At 37.8% G+C, this 22,386-nt stretch overlaps 3 protein-coding genes across 3 annotated transcripts; all 3 read left to right on the top strand.

Moving 5' to 3' along the window:
• Nucleotides 1-593: 593 nt before the first annotated feature.
• Nucleotides 594-3,500, top strand: LOC308402532 (rano class II histocompatibility antigen, A beta chain-like; the record flags this gene model as incomplete). The annotated part of the gene is made up of 4 exons (XM_080891443.1): nucleotides 594-648; nucleotides 1,929-2,219; nucleotides 2,747-3,025; nucleotides 3,153-3,500. 4 exons carry the CDS (start codon nucleotides 594-596, stop codon nucleotides 3,290-3,292), a joined length of 765 nt encoding a protein of 254 aa, XP_080747569.1. The 3' UTR covers nucleotides 3,293-3,500.
• Nucleotides 3,501-6,705: 3,205 nt separating this feature from the next.
• Nucleotides 6,706-7,965, top strand: LOC308402533 (ciliary microtubule inner protein 1-like; the record flags this gene model as incomplete). Its single annotated transcript, XM_080891444.1, has 4 exons — nucleotides 6,706-6,783; nucleotides 7,057-7,138; nucleotides 7,658-7,756; nucleotides 7,831-7,965. Exons 1-4 carry the CDS (start codon nucleotides 6,725-6,727, stop codon nucleotides 7,963-7,965), a joined length of 375 nt encoding a protein of 124 aa, XP_080747570.1. The 5' UTR covers nucleotides 6,706-6,724.
• Nucleotides 7,966-10,742: 2,777 nt separating this feature from the next.
• chmp4ba (charged multivesicular body protein 4Ba) lies at nucleotides 10,743-20,812 on the top strand. Its single transcript, XM_080891186.1, has 5 exons — nucleotides 10,743-11,087; nucleotides 17,291-17,468; nucleotides 17,867-17,981; nucleotides 18,423-18,543; nucleotides 18,666-20,812. Exons 1-5 carry the CDS (start codon nucleotides 10,904-10,906, stop codon nucleotides 18,728-18,730), a joined length of 663 nt encoding a protein of 220 aa, XP_080747312.1. The 5' UTR covers nucleotides 10,743-10,903; the 3' UTR covers nucleotides 18,731-20,812.
• Nucleotides 20,813-22,386: the final 1,574 nt, after the last annotated feature.

Here is a 22,386-nt window from a genome sequence, read left to right as displayed (position 1 = left end):
ACAAAGATTTTACACCAAATGTCCTTCATGGCACAACCCTCCACTTGTATCCCAGTTTAGGACCACTTATAGGAATACACTGGCTCGTTTTTTGTGCTTTCTTCTTTTACCCCGACAACTGCTGCTTTCAAATTGTTGTTACTGGTGGTTACAATGTGGTGTGAGACGTCTGAATGTTTTTCATGAACTGGTTCATCATAAGTTTGTAGTCAATGACTGCCTGTAAAAAAAAAAAAAAAAACAATCACCATGAATGCCTCATTACAATTTTTAGCAGATAAAACTAAAAAAATGAATTAAATGCATATGAATTTCACTTTTTTTTTAAATTCTTCAGTGCAATTCTTCAAAGTACTTCAGTGTATTGTTATACATTTTTAAGGTGTTAAACTGCTTGCACTGTTACACAGTAATGTTTATTAAAACAATTTTAGGAGAAATGTCTGGAAAGAAATAGTGAACAGAACAAAATGTGGATCGGAGTGAACTGAAACTCTTAAGTGTAGCTGAAAGAACAGACTCGCTCAAAAACTGCACACAGGCTGGTTTGTAATTGAATTCGTGCCTCAGTCACGCCTCATTTTGGTTTCAACATGAACCGCTTCAGGTACCTGCTGCTGATATGTTTCCTCTCTCCACTTGTGGTGGGTGAGTAATTCTTTATTTTTATCTATAGATATCAAATCACATATACATTGTACGTCATTTTTAAGTGTTTTTCATTTCATGCAGTAGTAGTGACAGTTTCAACATCTGCACGGCCATTTGATAGATTTGTAAAATGTATAAACCTGTCCTTTAGCATTTTTGGATCACATTTAAAGGCATGCAATCAATAAGACTTTACACATATGCAGCTCTGAGGAACACATTAGTGCAGCATCAACGTAAAATAACTACGTGTTTAGCAGGTACAGTGTTTAAAACCCAAATTTTGATGGTAGTTCATTCAGTTATGGTGTATTTCAGTCTAAACCACTGGTGTCAAACTCACTGTCATTCACAAGGGACCAAATGCGATCTCTAATGGGCTGAATCTACAAAACAATTGCATGAAAACCCATTAAAATATTGTGCTTTTCCTTTTATCTTAAAAAATTTTATGAGTTTCAAAACACATAGAGGTCCGCTTAAGAAATATCAACAATGTGTCTCACGTTTTCCACATCCCATCATTATTCAGTATCCGAAGAAACTTTTTTGCACAGCTTCTTGGCTTAATAGTATTTCTTTGTTAGTGAGACGACTATGCAACTGACAGTGATTCAGGCCTCTCACTCAGACTGGGTTAAAAAATCATTGTCATGATGTGAAATGTTGCCGTTTCACACAAAGCTTCTCAGTACAAAGTGAAAAGTATATTTTATTTAAAAGTCCGGCTCAGGCAGTTACGTATGTTTTCTATGCCTTATTCAGATGCACACTGACAGACTTTTCCATAATTACCTTAAAGAGAAGCTGAATACAATGCCACTGTGTACAGGAATCTATAAAATGAGGAAACGGTCAGCCTCGTGATGTACGTTACATCAACATAAAGGGGTTTTGAGTGTGAAGATTTTCTAATTTCCTATTAAAACACAGAGGGAGCCTTGTTGTTGTTGTTGTTCTTATCAGACTTTCATTAATGAACATAATAAACTGAACAGAGTGTGACTTGGATTTAACCTGTTCTATCAAATGTGAGAATATCTGAGCACAGCAGCAAAAACCAGTTTTGAATCTCAGCTTTTCAAGGGCACAGATGCACCAGCTCACTGATAAGAAAGAGAACTTGTCTCTTCTTACAGGGAACACCACCAGGTTGATAACAGTTCAGATTTAAATACGAGGAAGCTGTTTTGGCTGGAAACTTTGTTGAGGGTTGGCTGAGCTTGAAAATCTTGATTGTAGTAAATTTCTACAGCACTTCTTTCTTTTCCTTTCAGATTGCTCTGTTGATGAAGACGGCTACTTCATGTTTGCTGACTTTTGCTGTGTTATGCACTCCAGAGACCCGAAGACAGTGGAGTATCTGATCGATTGGTATTTTAACAAAGAGTTTACGATGCAGTACAACAGCACAGTCGGCAAGTGGACGGGCCTCACTCCAGCTGGATTAATCACAGCATCTCAGTTTAATGAAGACAAATTTGATGTTGAGCAGAGAAAAGCAGAGAAACAACTGACTTGTGTCAATAATGTTGATGCAGTATTCAACGCAGTTCAGGAAAACATAGGTAAATATTCAAACACATTAAATTAGATAGTACTGTTAGTACTGGAAGTGCAGAGTTTTCTTCAAAGTCTAATGGAAAAAATGTGACTTCTGACAGACAGTTTGCAAAATGTGCGCATCAACAAAGACCCTTCGAGCAGATAGTCCAGTTCATACAAGCCTGCAGAAACTTCCCGTACTTTCCGTTACAAGATCTCTCAGAGCAGGCACAACACCATTCACTTCCTCTTGCAAAGCTTTTCACAATAAAACAAGATAGTTGTACAATGAATGCTATATAATGCAAATGCTCTTTTAAGGAATTTCAAAACATTTTCTAAATACATTAACCATCATTATTTCATATGGATTATTACTATTTGATATGGATTTCAATGTTTTTAATATTTCAAAACATTTTAATAGATGATATTTTTAACCTGGTTACAACCAAATACGTTGATTAACTAAAATAAATAACCAGTTATTTATCGCTGGTTTACAGAATGATGAATTTCATCATTAAAGCTGTTGACCTTCTGATTTCAGCTGCACCCAGCATGACTCTCCAGGAGGGAGACCACACTTCCAGCCATGACACAATACTCGTGTGCAGCGTTTATGACTTCTACCCCGAACACATCCTTGTGACTTGGTACCTGAATGGTCAGGAAGTGACTGAGGGTGTGACCATAAGTGAAGTGATGACAAATGGAGACTGTACCTATCAGGTTCACTCTTATCTGGAGTGCACACCTATCCCCAAGGACAGAGTCACCTGTACGGTAGAGCATGTTAGCCTAAAGGAGCCCAAGAGTTCTTACTGGGGTGAGGACAGACAAGATCATTTTAGTCATGTGCTGTTTGCATTTTTCTATAAATTCACAGAGTCCTTTTTTATTTAAGCACTGCATTATTAACAGTTATGAATATCTCTGTTGGTGTTTTGTTGCAGACTCTTGCTTGAGACCATCTGAAAGGAGTTATCTAGCTGGAGGAGTTTGTGCTTTGATCTTTGGAGCATTAACTTTGTCTTTGGGACTGATCTATTACAGGAGAAAAACCTCTGATCCAAACTTGTCTGGTTCTCTATAAACTAATCATCTTAAACTATAAACTATCATCTTTTAATAAATCATCTCTAATAGTTGTTACAAAACAAAATTAAATAACTCAACATAGAAGAAAACTTTGATAAGTATATTGTATATTTAAAAAGTAGCCTTGATCGATGAATCTTTAAAATTTTTACTTTATGTTTATGTAACATTACATTCAGTGACAGTTAATGTGACATAGTTAAATTCAGTTTTAATCACCATACAGCTGCATGTCACTTGTTTTATGTACGCAGCTACATAAAACAAGTGACACCATTACGGTCACTGTGAGCTTGCAATGTGAAAGTCACCTTGAAAAATTATGTCCAAATAGTTAAAGCTGTTAGGTAATTGTTCAGTAATGACTTTCTGACTTTGTGTAGTTAAATACACAGTTTAATTATTATTCTTTGCTGTATGAGCTTCTTGTTAAAAAGCTTCAGTGTATTTAATTGGTTCATATAAACCTTTGATTTGTTAGAATTTACCCCCATTAACCTATATTACACAATTACTTTAAAAGTTGTATAACACAGTTATGTTTATCCTTTATTGCACACAGATATGTGTTGCAGAATAGTTTGGGATTTAAACTGTGTGACAGCCAGTGGGCTGGCCTTGTGTTTTGGTTTTTCTGTTGCCTGTTTCTTGCAGGTAGGTGGAGCTGACCCAATTATAGACGCAGCACACCTGAGAAGGCCAGTCCCAGCATATAAAGACATCTTGACTGAACCATGGGTGGCTGTCTCTCTTGGCCTGACACCCATCATGTTTATTTGAGGCTTCAGTTATGGCTGTTATATCATTTCAATTGTGTTTAAGTTTCTTCACCTTATTTTCATTAAATATATCTTACAGCCTTTAAAAGCCTGTGTGTGGTCTCCCACTTGCTTGGCACTTCCTTTGAGCCGGGTTGTGACAACTGTTACATTCAGACACTAACAAATATGACAGGGAGAAGCCTCTTCTCTGAGGAGTTTGCGGGTGAGTGTCTGCCTGGACTGGTGGTGGCACCAGACGGTACAAAACTTTAAGGCCAGACCAAAGCATGTCTATAAATTCAGGTGTTTTGGAGTTCTCTCTCTTTCCCCCCTCTTTCACCCTTCTCTGAGTCTACAGGCCAGACACCAACCTAGAATGGTGATGTGAGAAGTGCCATCTCCTTTTAGGGAGACAGGAGGGTGCAGGAGATGAAACGTGACCTAAAGTTTTCCTCCAACTTTAAATCTGTCATGTTAACATTCTGTTTCTGTCACACAAAGTAAAAGTGTTTACTGCCTGGGTGTGGCAGCCTTTGTCTCTCGGAGCATTGTGGAGAGGCGGGGGTCCATGGCACCATGTAAAACTCATCTGAAATTCTAACCGATTGATAATAAATTGTGAAAATTTATAGTCTGAGCATATTTGTTTTCTCTCTTATAAAAATGAACATGGCAGATGTTAAAAACAGAGTTCAACCCTGAAAGTAAAAACAGCATTGATGTCAGTGCAGTTTTACAAACACTAATATGTAAAACGAAGAAGAAGAAGCAGCTAGTTTTAGCTGTTCCTTTTCACGAGTAATCACCACAGCAGGTATTTGATTTGGCAGAACTTTATGCCAGATGTCCTTGCTGGTGCACCCCTGAGATTGAGACTTCATTATTGATACAATTAAATGTCACTGGCTGGAGTAAGAAATATTATATTATTATATTATAAAGAAATATTATCGAAGCTCTGTTATCACTACTGTAAAAGATGGCCATTAGAGTTGTTTCCAGGTCTGAGGTCTTACCACTCATTTTAACCATTTTCCTCAAGTTTCTTATAAAGCCTAATAAAAACCAGCATGATAAAAAATTTGTATATTATGTGTGGTATCAGAAAGTCAACAGGCTTTGTGTACAGTTAGGGAACAGTTAAGGATAAGTTTGTAAACTGTGTGGGAATTTGAATTGTCAGAAGGCTTGTTAGTTTTTTAGTTGAGGCTAACTCCACAGTGATATAATGTTAAGGGATTAGTTTGTTGAACATGTTCATGATGATATGCTGCATAGAGAGTTGAAACAGCGGATTCTTCAAACACCAGACATGTCCTTTATTACCCTTCAAGGTATTGCCCTTAGGTTAGCTGAGGCAAGCCCGCAGTGAAGGAAAACTAGGTCTCGAACCTAATCTTGTGATGACAACTGTCAGGTAGTACATGGAGTTAACATAAATACGCACGCATACCATGGATCCCATTATGAAGCATATTTCTGTCCATTTTTCACAGCCTTGTCAGACTGGAGAAACTCCCACACCTACCTCAATGAGGCACTTTTGTTTTCAGGCCAATGTCAAGCTAGTAGCTATATTTACACCCCCGGCTAAAAGGTATAGTGGTAATGTACAGATGTACATAGCCAGGTCATGGAAGGGGGGCTCTCGGTCCCTCTGGTGCAAAGAGTTGGGCATCTGGAAAGGGGTTTACAGACTTTTGGATACTGAGTCCTAAAGCCTTCCCCATTACACCACTACAGCACATTTAGAGTGCATCCCAGTTTTTCTACATGATAAAAAAGTCTGTTAGCATGACTCTTTGTATTTAAACTATAAGAGATAAATGGGTAAAAATTACAGAAAAGGTTTCTGGATGCTCAGACTGTCCTGTAATTATACAAACTGAAGGATTTTTAAAAAAATAATAATTTTTAAATAATTCATATGTATGTGTGTATATATATATATAGTACAGAGAGAAACACTTCAATTACACTATTATTTAATTACTTTGTTGTGGTATAAATGGCCATGGGGGCGGTCTTTATCAGCAGGAAAAGTTGTAAAACTTACAAAAATACAGTTATGTCCAATCCCCTTCTCCACATAGTCCAAAACTGCCCAGTGGACCAGATTGGATATTTTGCTGGGTAAATTCGGGGCCTTATGTTTGACACCTTTGCTCTAAACGTGACCTGCTCCCAACAAGTTATGTGTTCAGCATAAGTTACTTTAGTGATTAAGCCAGTTAAAACTTTCGTGACACAAAAAACGGTTACTTTAACTCCAACAGTAACTCACTAGCTTATTAATCTGGCTTCTTGGTAGACCCCTGGGGTCACTTTAGCTCTTTGCAAGAACAGCATTTTATTTGAGAATGTTAGCATGCTCATGTTAGGTACTTAGCAGCTTAACCTAGTATGATACTAAAAACGAAATTGTCTGAGCTTGCAGCAACCCTCCAAGGCTTCATCCATCCCACTGTCACCACGGTTACACACACACTCACACACAGCCGCACGCACACAGAGAAATCTGCAGAGGTATATGTGTCAGGGAAACCTGTCTCCATGACCACAGTAAACAGGCCTATCAGCAAGGCTTACACACAGATGAAACATTATCTGGACAGAGCGAAAGAAGCCACACAGTCTGACACACGAACACTCGCTGGTCAGGAGAGATGGCAGAGCCGCAGCGAACATCTGAACCCATCAACTATGTGCATCAGGATGAAATCTGGTAAATCATCACAGTATGTTATTTATGTTTGATTTTACTCAAATTTTATAAAAATATGTTCTTGCATATCTGCTGAGTTACTAGGAAGCTCTTCTTTGAGCAATGGCATGTAAAGCAGTCATCACTCTGACTGGAGTGAGACCTTCAGCTCTTTCTGGATTTGCAGACAGTGCTGAAACTGGAGGAACGACTTGTTTCTTTCCACTGGTGTATGATGCAGGGTACCACATATGATTAAAAAAAAACCCAAACGTATTTGTATTTGTGTGTTAGGAAAGCGCATGTAAAGGCTGAGAAACACTCGGCTGAAGTTTGGCCTAACAAGTGGGGCTTCCTGTCTGAAGCCTACAAGGAGGTAAAGACAGCCACAGATAGCACCACTCGTTTTACTGAATGAAGGGTGACCAGTGGAGCACAGGACCTTTAACACTTGTCCACTGGTTAGGGTACAATCATAGATCCCCTTCTAGTCCACAACATGTGGAAAAGAACTGACAGAAATTCCAAGAAATACTCCCTCAAGTCAGACATCAGTTAAATGGACATCAAATAAAACTAAAGTAAAGGGGCCCCTCTCCTTTGGTGTCAGATTGCATTCTCTCATTAGGCTTTTTTTTTTCAAGCTTGATTTCTCAGTCAGATCCATCTTTTAAAAACAAACACATACACACACACACACAAACACATAGCTTGAAATATCACGGAAAGGGGGGTGACTTTTTAGTGCCTATGTCTATCTTTTATATACAGTTAATTATTACAAACAGTCCCACAAATTACAAATCAAATGTTTAAATAAACACAACATTCATATTGTTTAAGGTCTCCGGATTCCACATATGTGGATCTAACTTCTCTCTTATGTGTATTTTAGTATGAGGTGGAAAGTGTGAAGCTGAAGAAGGCAGTCAAAGTGGAGCTTCCCCAGCACCTGACTACACAACCTCTGACCCCTCCAGAAAAATACATACATGTATGACCTGGCTATCTATCTGTTTATCTGTCTTTCTCATGTATCTGACAGGTTTTGGGTTTTTTTCCCTTCAGGTTAGCCCCTCACCTCCTGTTCCTCAGACAACTCAGGGCATGATTGGTTGGCGTTCAGGTCACTCACATCTCCAGCTGGAAAAGTACAACACAGTGCGTCATAGGAGGCGTAGTTTTTTGAAGGATTTGGGCTGACCTTTTATAGCTTGTATTTGAGTACTTAAGTCCTCGGCCACTGTTGTCTCACCTAATAAATGACTAATGACTGGAGCATATTTGGCATATTTCATGGTCTCTTTGACACTATTCCACATTAATAAAACAAATAAATCTTTCACAACTCTGACTTCAGACTCAGCGTAGGGCATAAATTTCGCCAGTCGAAGATCAACTACCACAGATGATGAGATGACAAGTGGTTTACAAAACTGTCCATTAATTGTCCATTGAAAATGTCCTTGAAAAAAAAAACAATGTATTATTTATTCTTCTAATTTCAATAATGTCCATATACCACTTGCATCAAGCTCAAGTTTTGTATAGTCCATTTTCTTTAAACTATCCCAAAATGCAGAGGTGTGGACTCGAGTCACATGACTTGGACTCGAGTCAGACTCGAGTCATTAATTTTATGACTTTAGACTTGACTTGAAAAAATGTTCTAAGACTTGTGACTTGACTTGGACTTTTACACCAATGACTTGGGACTTGAATTGGACTTGAACCGGTTTACTTGAAAAGACTTGATATTTTACCCCAAATATAAAATTTAACATGCATATTATATAGAGATTGAAAATGTGACGTCATTCACGGGTAGAACCGCAAATGATTCTGGGAACTCGTGGCAAGCGGTACTAGCGCACGCAGGCTTTCAATTAAAATCAGTTATACAGCGATAAAAAGAAACACAAAAATGTCAAGAAGCTGTTGTATTATTAACTGCAATAGCCGGTCGCATGACAGCCACGGGAAGCCGACGGGTAAAGAGATCGGTTGTTATCGGATTACGTCGTTGAAGAGAAATTGTTCATGTTTCCGAAGTAACAAAGACGCGACGGATGGCCTGGATTGCAGCCATTCAAAGATCAAATATAACGTCCCAGAACACTCCAGCTCACAGGTTAGTCTGCTCCAAGCATTTACACGAAGGTCAGTGTTTTTTAGTAGTTAATACGTCATTTTCATAACATAATTGGTGATATAGGTTACAAGCAAGAACAGAAATTGTCGCGCTATGCTCCTTTATTTATTGTGCATAAATAGTGAATTGTCCTGACACAATATTGCGTTTCGCTTCTGTTATTATGGTACATTGACAAAAACATATACTTTTATTCACAGGATAAAACAGGTTTTTTGTATCACTAATTGCCCAGTACGATTACAGCATACAGTATTGTTGTCACTGCTACATTTCTGTGATGGGTACCAGAAATTATTTCCACTACTAATTAATTACCGTTGAGCTCAAAGGTCCTATTAATAAACGGTTAAGGAATGTGTATTTATGACGACAATTTGTGAGACTGGTAAACTTATGATACGTACGATGGTCTTTCGTTCTACACGGTGCATTTCAAGGTCCTGCACCCATCTGTCGGTAAACTGTACCTGGGCTTGTTGCAGTGACCTGAAGTTACTAAACTTCATGAGTGTATGCACTCACTCCAAGAACCGTATAATTATAAATATGCATATAAATATGCTAAGATGAGATAGCTGACTTCATCTAACTAGCAAATGTTGTCCAGGCTACGTTGGTGATACAGTTTTTTTTAATGTGTATGATATTTTTGTCATGCGATTTTAAAGCCGGTCCTACAAGCGCATCCAAGAATAACATGCAGCTTATCTCAGAACTGTCGGTGAAAATTATTCTTGGAGCTAGGTTTAATTGAGCTGCATTTTAAAGAGGTGCAATTTCACAATTTGTGTATATTTTCTAAGTTCACTATTTTGTCATGTGTTGAGAAAAACACAGATTTAAAAATTACATGGTCTAATATTTACATTTAGCATATAACTGCAACATTATTTTTTCGTTTGTTTTTTTTAAAGACTCGAAAGGACTTGAAATTCAAAGTTTCAGACTTGTGACTTGACTCGGACTTTTACACCAGTGACTTGAGACTCGACTCTGACTTGCCTGACATTACTTGAGACTTGACTTGAGACTTGAGGATAAAGACTTGAGACTTACTTGAGACTTGCAAAACAATGACTTGGTCCCACCTCTGCCAAAATGATCTAAGAAGACCATGCATGATGATTCTTCTTCTTTATATTTTTATTGGCGGTTGGCAAACAGCAAAATGGTGCAATACCGCCACCAACTGGTGTGGAGTGTATACATGATGATATCCACTCATTCACAATGATACAAGATTAAAAAAGAAAAAGAAAAAGAAAAAAAAAGAAACATTTGCCTCTGTCCCATCTCATCACAGCTGAGCACCACTGAACCTTGATTAAGTGGCTGTTGAGACAGTGCCAAGTGGCGTTACTACTCCCTCTTGTGTTGACAAGTTGCAATAGCATCAAAAACATAAAACGACTAACATAAAATCACTGATAAATCTACACCTGTGTCACAATACTGCCCCGCAAAGGCAGAATACTGTAACTACAAAATTAGCCAATATTACCAGAAGTAATGAGACGGAACGAAATTTTTCTTGTGTTTTGATTTTCTTACTACTCCATCGGCTCTTTCTGAGTACTTTGGATTCCTCTCTCGGTCCAAAGACCTACATGTTAGGTTAACTGATGATTTTAAATTGCCCATAAATGTGAATCTGATTCCGAATGACTCCCTGTCTCTATATGTTAACCACTCTTTTCCAATTACAGTGTTTTAAAACAGGTTATGTAACGTCTGACTGGTAATAACCACAATGAGCATTTATTAGTTTGCTCAACTGCGAAATTCCCCATAGTTCCACGCATGAGTCACGCTGACGTAATGACATCACGAGGCCTGCTTTGAAAGCGGAAGAGACAAAAACAACAACAGCCTCGGCAACAGGGAGGGACGCACATTTTATTTTTTTTTACCTGTGTGGTATCAGAAAGTCAGCGGACTTTATCTACGGTTAACCCACCAGCTAAAGTTTACATTTAAGCTAGAAACATGTCGCTATTTGGCAAGATATTCGGAAGCGGGGGTAAGGGTGGGAAAGCGCCGACACCCCAAGAGGCTATTCAGCGACTCAGAGAGACCGAGGAGATGTTGGCCAAAAAACAGGATTTCCTAGAGAAGAAAATTGAACAGGAGCTCGTGACGGCGAAGAAAAACGGCACGAAAAACAAACGAGGTGAGGAAAAGCTCTTAAACTGCGTCGGATTTAATGAAATTGTCAGAAGGGCTAGTTAGTTTCTTAGTTAGCCTGAGGCTAACTCAACAGAAGGAAGAGGGAAGTTGTTAGTTGACACGCTGCTTACCTGAAAACAAGTCTGTCCACCCGGCTACAAGACTCCATATTTAAATGTCTAGTTTTTGGCTGGCACGTATAAAACAACTGAAGGGAAGAAACAAACTTTAAGAAATGAAATAAACAAGAGACAAAAAGTTTGTAACGTTTAGGTTCGAAGACTCAGGCAGCCAAATATTAAACTGATGTTTATGAGCGTAACTAAGTTTGCATGCATATATATCCAGGTATTGTTCTAAATATTTACAAAACCTAACATATTCATATTGTTCTCTCTTGACAGACAGTGTCTTTTTTTTAAACAACTGCTTAATAACACCAAACTTTGGGTTTATCTTATAAAATGGAAGCTTTGCCTGGAGCTGTTTTTGGAACAGGTCATACCTTACAATTAATTTCTGTCCATTTTTTTTCTTAGCCCTGTGTCCTTTTTTAATCTACAGTATATCACCCTTCAGTCTTGGGCATGTAACGATATAAAGCGCATTGTCAGTCATAGATTCATTCCCATACTGCAGTATGCGCTGTTACAGTTTAAGTTATATCCACATTTTAAATACATTACTTTTTTTAAGACTAGTATCTTTATCTTCTCTGTAACCATCCTATTACAGTGACAGACTTGGACTTTTCACAGTTTTGTAAATTTATACTGTGGTTTTAAATAAGTATATCAAATGGATGGATATTTGAAGGACAGAATTATTAGTGAGTGAGTGAATGTCTGTGCAGCCATTACACTTAAACTGTGTCAACCGCATGTGTGCCTGCTAAACTGAGTAGCAGTAGAACAGTTAGACAAATGACAGGTTGATCTGACTGTCATGGCGCAAAGACCCAAGCAGATCCTTACATGCTTGCAAATACAGAAAGTAGACTATTGGCTTAACACTAGTTACTATCACTGTGAGCTTGTCACCTAAAAGTAATTTTTAAAGTCTTAGTGTGATCTAAATCGGAAAAATCTTTCCATCTCCAAAACCTGATTTTCAACATAGTTCATCCCATAAGTCAGCCTCCGTCTATCTTTGGGGTGACTGATTATACACAATACATAAATTCCTCATGACAATATACCAACCCTGCTGTAATTTTGGCAGCTTCAAGATTCATGGTCTCTGTTTTCACTGCTTGGTTTTACTTTTTTTTTTTTTTTTTACTGTACTTCAAGGAGGACCTCTGACTTTTTCTTCCACATTTTCTACTTTCTATTACTTCTTTATTTGGTTTACTGGCAGCCTACCACTAAATGGATGTTTCTACCTATTAACATTACTGAAGAAATAGTGATTTAATTCACCACGTCTCGTCTATAATACTCAGGATGTCTCTTTTCACACGGACACTTATGTTTTTTCATTGAAGTAGCCATAGACCAAAATGGACTCGACATTGTACTTGTTGCATGAAAACTGCTGATGGTCGCTAAAAAGGAGCAGAGTGGCAGGAAAAGCAAAACGTCACCCAATTAGAGCGACCTCTGAGACTGAAACATGGAGTCTGAATGCATTTCTGCAACCCACATAATGTGATAATGATTTGTGTGATGTTGGCTAATGATGTTATCAGTCTAGGAATAGGTCCGGCTGCTGATATAATCTGATCAAATGGAAACTGTCAGCTGCTGTCTGGCTGCTAGTGGAAAAGGCTAGGCACAAAGTAGATTGCTAAAGGTGTGCATGTGTGTGGATGTGGGTGTGTGTGTGTTGGTGGTATATGGCAGCTGTGGTCACGAAGCAAGGTTTAGTGGATTATAATTGACAGGCTTTTCAAAGAAAAGAGGTGGACAGGTGGTGAAATGTTCCTGTAAAATGTAGCCTTGCTGTCTGTGTGTCATATAATCAATTTTTGTATTCAAACCTACATAATTTGATTGCATACTATGAATAGTTCCTGTCTTGCTCTGAAGCTGTCCTCTCCCATTTTTTTCCCCCCAAAAGTGAGGAAATATTACATTCACATTTTGCATAAACTTCTAAATCTAGATTACTACCCATCATTATCATCATCATCATCAAAGTGTATCTCATGCAAAAGAGCCCATAAAACTAAATTGTCACATTAACAGTTATATGGTTTTAAAGTATGTTGACTGATTTACACTCCCAGTGCATTTATTAATGAATATGCAAGAAATATCCCCCTTTAAGCAGAGCCTTCATCTACTCTAATCTGTAAGTTAAGTAGTAAAGCTGTAAAGGTAACAGGTATTTTTCCCTTTTTCTTTTATTGTGAAACAACGATTAAAAGTATCTAGACACCAGCCCCACCTCTATCATATTTGGCTGTGGTATGTAAATGTGCTACCGTAGAAACAGTGGTCACGTAACCTTAGAAACAAACCACACCTTAATGCGTCATAGGTGCACTTCTGGAGTTAAATAATAATGTTTGCTCAAATTCATATGTCTTGACCAGTTCTCTTATCACATGGTTTTGTCATTTGTTTTTATTTTCCACAAAACAAAGTTGTGTTCTTCGAAGCCTCTTACATTTCTCTCATTGTTGTGTTGAAGAAAAATTCAAATGTTCTTAACCCTTTAACGGTTCATTCGTCAACCAACCCACTTCGTGCTCACTCTCAAACCACAAAAAGATACAAGCAGTTTAATAATGACAAATCAAGAAAAGTTATTGTGGGGTAAATTTGATTTTTTTGGAATCCCAGATTACTGTTAGAATTGATTCTATGAGAAATATATGAAAATGTTGGTATTGTGCTAAATCTTGAGTATTGTACTAATTACTGTTTTATTTTGTATGCATAACTTTAATTTAGTCAAAGTCAAAGTCAAAGTCAGCTTTATTGTCAATTCTGCCACATGTACAGGACATACAGAGAATAGAAACTACGTTACTCTCAATCCCTAGATAAAATAGCAAATGAACATTTAAATATAAGAGTGATTAAAAATGCAAGTAAAATAATTAAAAAGTAAAATTTAAATAAATAAATACAATACAATTTTTACATATAACAAGAAAGCTATACAATATACAATATAATGAGTAAATGACATTGAGTGCAAACCAGGCAGAGTAGTGCAAATGGGCAAATAGTGCAAATGGAGATTTGGTAATGTACGGTAATAGATTTAAGATGTATATCCAAGGTATCGGAGGCCCTTTTTTTCCTGGGCAATGTGACCAAGAATAGAATTATACAGGTGATAGAAAGACTAATGGTTTTAACCTAAACATTCTCATATGTGGACATTTTGACCTATTACTGTGGTTATCTTCTGCTATTTAGAGGAACATTTAGCATGTCTTAGAAATTGTCCAATATTGATGTTATTGTTGTCATTATTATTTAGCTCAGAAATGAAAAAATGCTAAGAGGAAAGGGCTTATTTTCATTTTTTCCTGTTTATATGGTTCCTTATAATGTAATATAGCAGCAATATGATTATATTTACTTAGGATATACTATGACTAAATATGAAATGACTAATAACAATGAAAATTAGACTAATTAGATATATTAGCTAAAGTTGGGAAGAAGATGAATTACCATCATGCTTCCTGCCTTGCAAAACATGGGCAGAAATCTTGAATAGTTTTTTAAATTATTAATTTTGTAATGTGTTACAAAGAAAATCTCAAATCCTTTCCATTATAGGGATTATTCTACTTTGCATCAGTTGTAGTTTGTTCAAAAAGTCTGAATATACTCAATAATTTTAAGATTGTTTGACATTAATTATAATTTTGAGGGTCTTGGAAAGGCCCTTAGTATTTCAATAATTAAATCACTCATTCATTCAATTTATATTTATAAAATAGTGCAGGACCTCTTTCAGATTTCACAAATCTGTGATCACCAGTTTTTGAGATCAAACTGAGGTGTAATATGTATTAAACCTGCTGTAATTGTACAACAGCAACATTTCAGTTTTGTTGTGTAAGTAATAAACACATTTGGACAACTTTGTTCAACATTTTGAATTGATATGAATGTGTTTACTGCTGAGTGTGCTTTTCATGTGGATGTTTTGTTTTGTTTTTCCACTACAAGTGCAGTTCAATTTGATATGCACTTGGAAAAAAGGTCCTGAAATTTTTTGACCTCTTTTCTTAGTTCCTTGTGACTCAGCAGATTTGAGTCAGTTGTAAGTTTCACTTGATCCATTGTTAAGGTGATTTCCTATGTAAGCACCTAAGGGGAATTCCCAGTATAGGTGTGTGGCTGTAGTGTTTGTTTGTTTGTTTGTATTTAACCCCCACTCCCTTGAAGAACACAGGAACCAAAATACACATTTATAGTCACACACATAAATGTATATATATTTTTTTTAATCCTCTCAGCTAGGGCTGGGCTATATCATACCGTTCATGGTAATACCGGTGTAATTTTGGGCAACGATAGGAAAATGAAATATCGCGATAGAATATGGGTAAAACGCGCATGCGCAGTGCCTATGTTTACAAACGCACATGACGGTGACGCAGAATGAGAAGAGCGAAAGCGGATCGTTAAATGAAACGGATGAACCAGAACTGGTTTGTAAAAATGCTCCAACTTGAGTGGTGTGGAACTGGTTTAGCTTTCGTCCATCAGATACACAACAAAGCACTATTTTTGGTAGAGCATGCTAGCGGGCCGTCGTTATTACCATGTTTTTTGGAAAATACGGCACACTTAAAATCAAGCCTTTGATTTTTCTGAAAATCAACAGTGGCCCTTATAATCCCGTGTGCCTTATGAATGAATTCTGGTTGTGTTTACTGACCTCGAAATGATTTTATGTACACGGCGCTCGAAGTTCTGTCAAATGTTTCAGTACGACTTTGCTAAGCCACGAAGCCGCACCGTTTGATGGATTGTCGGAGCATTACGGCTATCGTAGGCAGGCGCCTCGCGGAGTGATACGTACTGTGCTTCAACATAATGTTACCGTATTGTGTGTGTGTATAACCTCTTTTTAAGTTTTGTGGATATTATACATGGTTATGCTGAGGACATGTCGGCCAGTTTCCACTGGAAATGCCTTTTGGTTAAACTGTCAGCAAGGAATTTGCATTTGCACTGTTACATTTTTATGTAACTTTAATGCACATAAAAAACAGCTGCTTGTTTAAGTGAAAATACATTGATGGGGTTTTTTGCACTAATAAAGTTGTGGAGTTGTAAAGTATTTTGTCTATTTTGTCAATTATATCGTCAGTTATATCGTTATCGCAAATTTTCAAATGTATATCGTGATAAATATTTTTGGTCATATCGCCCTGCTCTACTCTCAGCTAATCAAAGAACCATCACCGGATTTCCAAATGTTGTACTTTCCAACTGAGTTTGATCCGGGCCTATGTGAGCTTGATGAGCTGCAGGACTTGTTGAAATTCAGTGAGTTACAAACCTAAAAAGTCTGACTGAAGCATGTTGTGACTTCATGCAGAGATTTGGCTGAAACAGGATTTTATCCGTTTGAGTCTTGTTTCGTGATGACAGCATGAAACCATTTACTGCACTTCAGCACAAAGCAAGCTTTTCTGCTGCGTGGTTGATTGTAATGTTTTTTTTTTGTTTGTTTTTTTTTTTGTTTGTTTTTTTTTTTTTGGCCTGTCCCGTTTGGCTCTTTTGCCATCAGAATTGTTGTCTAAAGGCAAAGAAAGATGCCCAACGGATTTACTTTACCAAACTGACCATCCCAGCCTTGCCGTAATGGTCCATTTGATTCACCTTTTATTGTTTATTTTATTTTCACTTACTGAATACGGGACAGACTTGACTGGGGGAAAGAAGGGGAGAAAGAAAGAGGGAAAGAGAAACAGCTGAGAAGCTTGATTGTAATGTTGAATGTCATGGGATGGTGATAAGGTTTCAATGATACCGATTAGCCAATAGTGACTCTGCTTATAGGTCAAATTCTTTATCGATCCCATTTGTGATTCATGATCAGTTGTGTATAGGAAGAAAAAAAGGCCTGCACAGTAGTATTTGGCAAATAAGCAACATTTATATGTTTTGTACTTTTCGTTTTTCGTTTGTTTTTTAATTTTAAAAAAAGAATAGAATACTGATGAGCATTTGTGCTGCTTTCTAAACGAAGTTTATTTTCCCCTTCTTGTTTTTGCATGTCCAGCGGCTCTACAGGCCTTGAAGAGGAAAAAGCGTTACGAGAAGCAGCTGGCTCAGATTGACGGAACCTTGTCCACAATTGAGTTCCAGAGGGAAGCTCTGGAGAACGCCAACACTAACACAGAAGTGCTCAAGAACATGGGCTTTGCAGCTAAAGCAATGAAGGCCGCACACGAAAACATGTATGAGAGAAGTTCTGGCAGTATCTCAAAAGAGTCTTTTGTTATTTCATCATTTTTTTCCCCATTTTTTTAACTGTTGTTCTAGCTTTTATTTGCCACAGGATTTCTGTTAATTCTTTATTTTTATTTTTTTTTACTTTTCCCCGTATGTTCTGTCATGAGACTTTATTTCTCCAATTTGCTTCCCCCTCTTTGTTCCCTTCAATAATTCCTCCTTTTTCCCTTTTCTTCAAATTTGTGCCCTCAGATTCATTGATAGTAAAAAGTGTGTCTGAGTTGTACTTGGCAGTGTAAATTTAGTTCTTTTTCTATTATTAGCGGCTACATGGTGGTAGAATGTATAATTATATTATATTTACTAACATTTACATGCCACCTTTGACTCGCCTGTTTCACAGGGACATTGACAAAGTAGACGATCTGATGGCAGAAATCACAGAACAACAGGAGGTTGCCCAAGAAATCTCAGATGTGATCTCTAGACCAGTTGGCTTTGGGGAAGACTATGATGAGGTGAGAGCAAAACAAAAAACAAACAACAAAAAACATGAGGCCTACAGAAACTAAAAGCCTAAATTTAGGCTGATGTTTTAGATTTTTCTTTCAAACGAATGTCACAGCAAAATGTTACAGTAATTATAGATACAGTGTCCCATGAAAACATTAATAAAAAAAGTCAAAACACACTTACTTACATTTTTACTGTGACAATGTGACTACGCAGTGAGTGACTTGCCTCTTTCCTATAATGTCTCTGTAGTTGCTGCCTCATTTAAGCAGTGAGTTGGAGCCACTGCTGATAGTTACTGGTTTTTAGAAAATAAAACTGAGATCTTAAATGATTTGTAAAGCAAATATATACATATCTTACATCGGCTATCTTACTAAATGGCTTCTGTCTAGTTATTTTTGATCTACATAAATCTGATTCATTTTGTTCTTTTCTCTGTTTAGGATGAACTCATGGCTGAGCTGGAGGAGCTGGAACAGGAAGAGCTGGACAAAAATCTTCTCGAGATTGGAGGCACAGAAAATCTACCCAGTGTACCGTCTACATCACTTCCATCCAAACCAGGTATAATGGCACATAAAAAAGCAAAACTAGTTTTAGTTCAGTTTAGTGCACCATCCATTTGACTAAAATATACTTTTTTCAAATTAAAATTGAATATTTTTTTTTCCTTTTTTCCTTTTTAGCCAAAAAGAAGGTGGAAGAAGACGAGGACGAGATGGCAGACCTCGAGGCCTGGGCGGCTAACTGAGCTGGCTCGCCCTGCTAGCTAGCTAGTGGCCTTCTCCCTGCTACCAGACTGATCCCAGGCATCTGGAAGAGAGATGGGGACTCTGGGCTGCTGAGCTGGCTGCTGGCATGCTGCTCTGTCTTAAAGCCTACTTCCCAATATCTAACCATACCCCAACTTTGAAGTATGCACTTGTGCACATATTTTTATGACTTCAAAAGAAATGAACCCAGGCTTTTTTTTTTTCTCAGTTTAATGTTACAGAATGAATCTCTTTGCTCCAGCTGTGCACTCCTCTTTTTCTAAAGGGCATAGAGGGAAAAATAACTTCATGTCCAGCAGCCTGTGGTTATGTATCAAAGATTGTGTATGAGCATTTGGGTGCATACTTTTTGGGAGGGTGTGTGGAGTAACAGGCTTAAAGGCTTGTTTCGAATGTGAAAATTCAACACATTTTGGGGGTGAAAAAAAAAGACAATAAATAATTTTTCTGCTTCCTGCATCGTCATCTCTCAGCTCTTCTACAAAGATGACAGCAAGCCATTGCTGCTGCTACCAAAAGCAGCAGAAAAGTTAAAACGTGTAGGCCTTTCTCATTAAACGTCACTGTGAAATTACAGACCTGCTACTGTCGTAAACTACATTAAATCCTTTAATGGAAGGATCCAAGATTTGATGTCTTTGTCCCTCTGTCTGCTGAAGTGTAATAAGAAAAACATCTGGGTCATCTAATCAGTTGCATCCTACTAATAACGGCATGTGGTGAACACCCCACCACCACCACCAAAAAAAAAAAGAAGGAAAAAAAAAGCTCTTTAGAGGTCATAAGCTACCAAGCATGATTTACTGCTAGTGCTACACAGTTTATGCTGCTGCTTCTTTTTTTTTTTTTTGCTGCTGCTCATATTTTACTCCACTACTTTCCATCTCTGTTTTTTGTTTTATCCTATACTCTCTTAGATTGATGTCATTGCTTGTATCCAACGAAAGCAGTCTTTCATAACACTATTGCATCTTTGGTTCTGTTTGCTTTGTGGCTTTTTCAGCTGGGGCATGAGAAAGGACAATGTGTCATATGTGCTCCAGGGACATGGCTGATGTTGAAAGCATTTGAGTTGTGTGCTCGTGCACAGTAAGAATCAAACCAGATGTTTACACCTCTAAGCTGGTTGGGACACACTAAAATAAATCATGCCTGAGCTTGATAATCAAGCAAACTGGGTACTGAGGGCCAAACATGCAGGGCGAATGGTACAGATCACCCAGTGATAGCAGTAACAGTAAAACCAGTAAATCAGATCAGTTAGCCCTACAACAACAAGTTCCAACTTGCCAAACTGCAGTTGAATCCATTCAGTTCTCATAAGCACTCTTTATATTTCCTCAGTCTTACAAATTAGTAGCTACGCCCGTAATAATGACCAATATTCAGGACACCAAAGCTTCTGCTGCTTCTGCTTAGTCTGGTCTTCATTCTGAAAAAGCACACATAAGGCTGCTCTAACTTCATAACCAGTCATTCAGAAATATGTAGTCAACTTGTTACTCCAGTAAAGCTGCCAGAGGGCACACTACAACAACTTGGATCCGTTTGTGCCTGATACCTTGTACTGTCTGTGGTTTCACAGTGACTATATCTGAAGTCCTACGCTGGTTGAATTTAAAGATGATGTGTGAGTGTGATGTTTTTTGAGACTTGACACAGTGACCTCTTTAGTCAAATTAAGATGGTGAGGTACATTCCCACCCCATTTAAACTCTCCTGTAGTACGAATTGATTTTTCAGCACTGTGTGACAAGCATGGGGTGCATCTGTTCCATGTTGGTCATCTTGATTACAAATGTGACATAAGGAAGTTCTGCTCACTTGTCCCTTGACTTATAGCTGCAGCTACATCTCCTTCTTTCTCTTGGGGAAACAGAATTCTCAGTGTACAAATTGGGGTTGATCATGACTGGCTTTCTCCTGTAATTCAAACATAACTTGCACATTTTAATTAAGAGGTGAAACTTTTAGTGCTCAGTTGTTATGCATTTAAGAATGGGTCAACCCCAATCCTTACATGTAAATAAAATAAAATAAAATTGGGGAAATAAAACTTGCATATGCCAATGCTTGTTTTTGTTTATTTTTATATAATATATATATAATTTTTTTCTGTTTACCTCAAATATCAGAACCACAATGTGACCTGTAGCCATCTTAGCTCAGCTTGGCTGTAAAATACGGTTGGACATTGAAAAATTTCCATGTCACAAACATGACTGTTGTTTATGTGGGAGGTTACATACATTTTATCTTAATAAAGTTGAGACTCAATGTGTCTGCACTGCTGTATTGGAATTAGTTTACCTTTTATATATTTCTCAGGCAGCAAACATCTGGAGTTTATGTCACCGTTCTATTTTTCCCCTTCATCTTTCAACCTGTCCCGTTTTGTAATGTTTAAAACCTGTGGAGACCCTGCCTTCCCTCAAAAGTTGTTTATTTTACTTGACTGCAGTAACAATGAGTACATTAACGGTTTGAGGTACATGTATCACAGTACACTGCCTGCCTTCTACTCCATTTCAGTGTATTTATGTTGTGTTAATCATATTTAACTTTTAGTTACCATGCAGGTAAACCTTTACACAGATGCATGCAACAGATGTATTTGGGATCAACTCCTGAGCCTAAATGCAACTTGCATGTTAGCAATTTGCACCGAGGGCTCCAAATTATTAAGTATAAAAATATATCACTTATGTTGACTCTCTCTGTGATAGAGTGTCACTTCCTGTTCTGTTTTTGTGTAGGTTGTCAGCGTAGCCAATTAAAAACTTCTAGATAATGTCTTATTTCATAGTGTTTTTTAATTTAATTTTTAATTTTCATACTTCATTTGCTTTATCCAAATCATACTCTCTGTTGAGTCACTCACTAATTATATTCGCAGTGTTCACTCACTGTTTCTTTTGTGACTCGCTAACAGCATGGCCTCTTCACCTGTCGCTGCTGCACTTTCCTGGTCTTTGTGTCAGATGTGTAGTTACTGCTCAGCCCCCTTTAGCAACAAATGTACTTGTAATAAATATAGTCTATTTGCAGCTTTGGAGGCCAGGGTCACTGAATTGGAGACTTGGCTTTGCACCCTCGAAAAACCCGTAGCTAGCCAGGCCCTTATAAACGCTGCAGCAAAAGGTAGCGTAGGCACCGTTAGCTCTCCACCGGGAACACAGGACGGCTGGGTGACAGTGAGAAGCACCAACAACCCGTCTGCTTCTAAATTCAGATAAAACTAAGGTTATTGTATGTAGTCCTAAAAATCTAGCCAGATGCTTACTCTGGATGGCATTACCATTACCTGTGAGGAATCTTGGAGTCGTTTTTGACCAGGATGTTTCCTTCAATGCGCACATTAAACAAATATGTATGACTGCTGTCTTTCATTTGCACTTTCTTCAGTGGCTCCCTGTTAAATCCAGAATTGAATTCAAAATCCAGCTCATAACATACAAAGTTGTGATTATTCAGGCTCCATCTATATACCTTATAGTACTGCATCACCCATTAGAGCACTTTGCTCTCAGACTGCAGGCTTACTCATGCTTCCTAGAGTTTTTTAAAGTAGAACTGAAGGCAGAGCCTTCAGCTTTCAGGCCCCTCTTCTGTGGAACCGGCTTCCAGTTTGGAT

The sequence above is a fragment of the Rhamphochromis sp. 'chilingali' genome (assembly GCF_963969265.1).
Source record: "Rhamphochromis sp. 'chilingali' genome assembly, chromosome: 9".
Taxonomy (NCBI): domain Eukaryota; kingdom Metazoa; phylum Chordata; class Actinopteri; order Cichliformes; family Cichlidae; genus Rhamphochromis; species Rhamphochromis sp. 'chilingali'.
The sequence above is the reverse complement of the archived record's forward strand: the minus strand, read 5'-3'. Positions and strand labels throughout refer to the sequence as shown.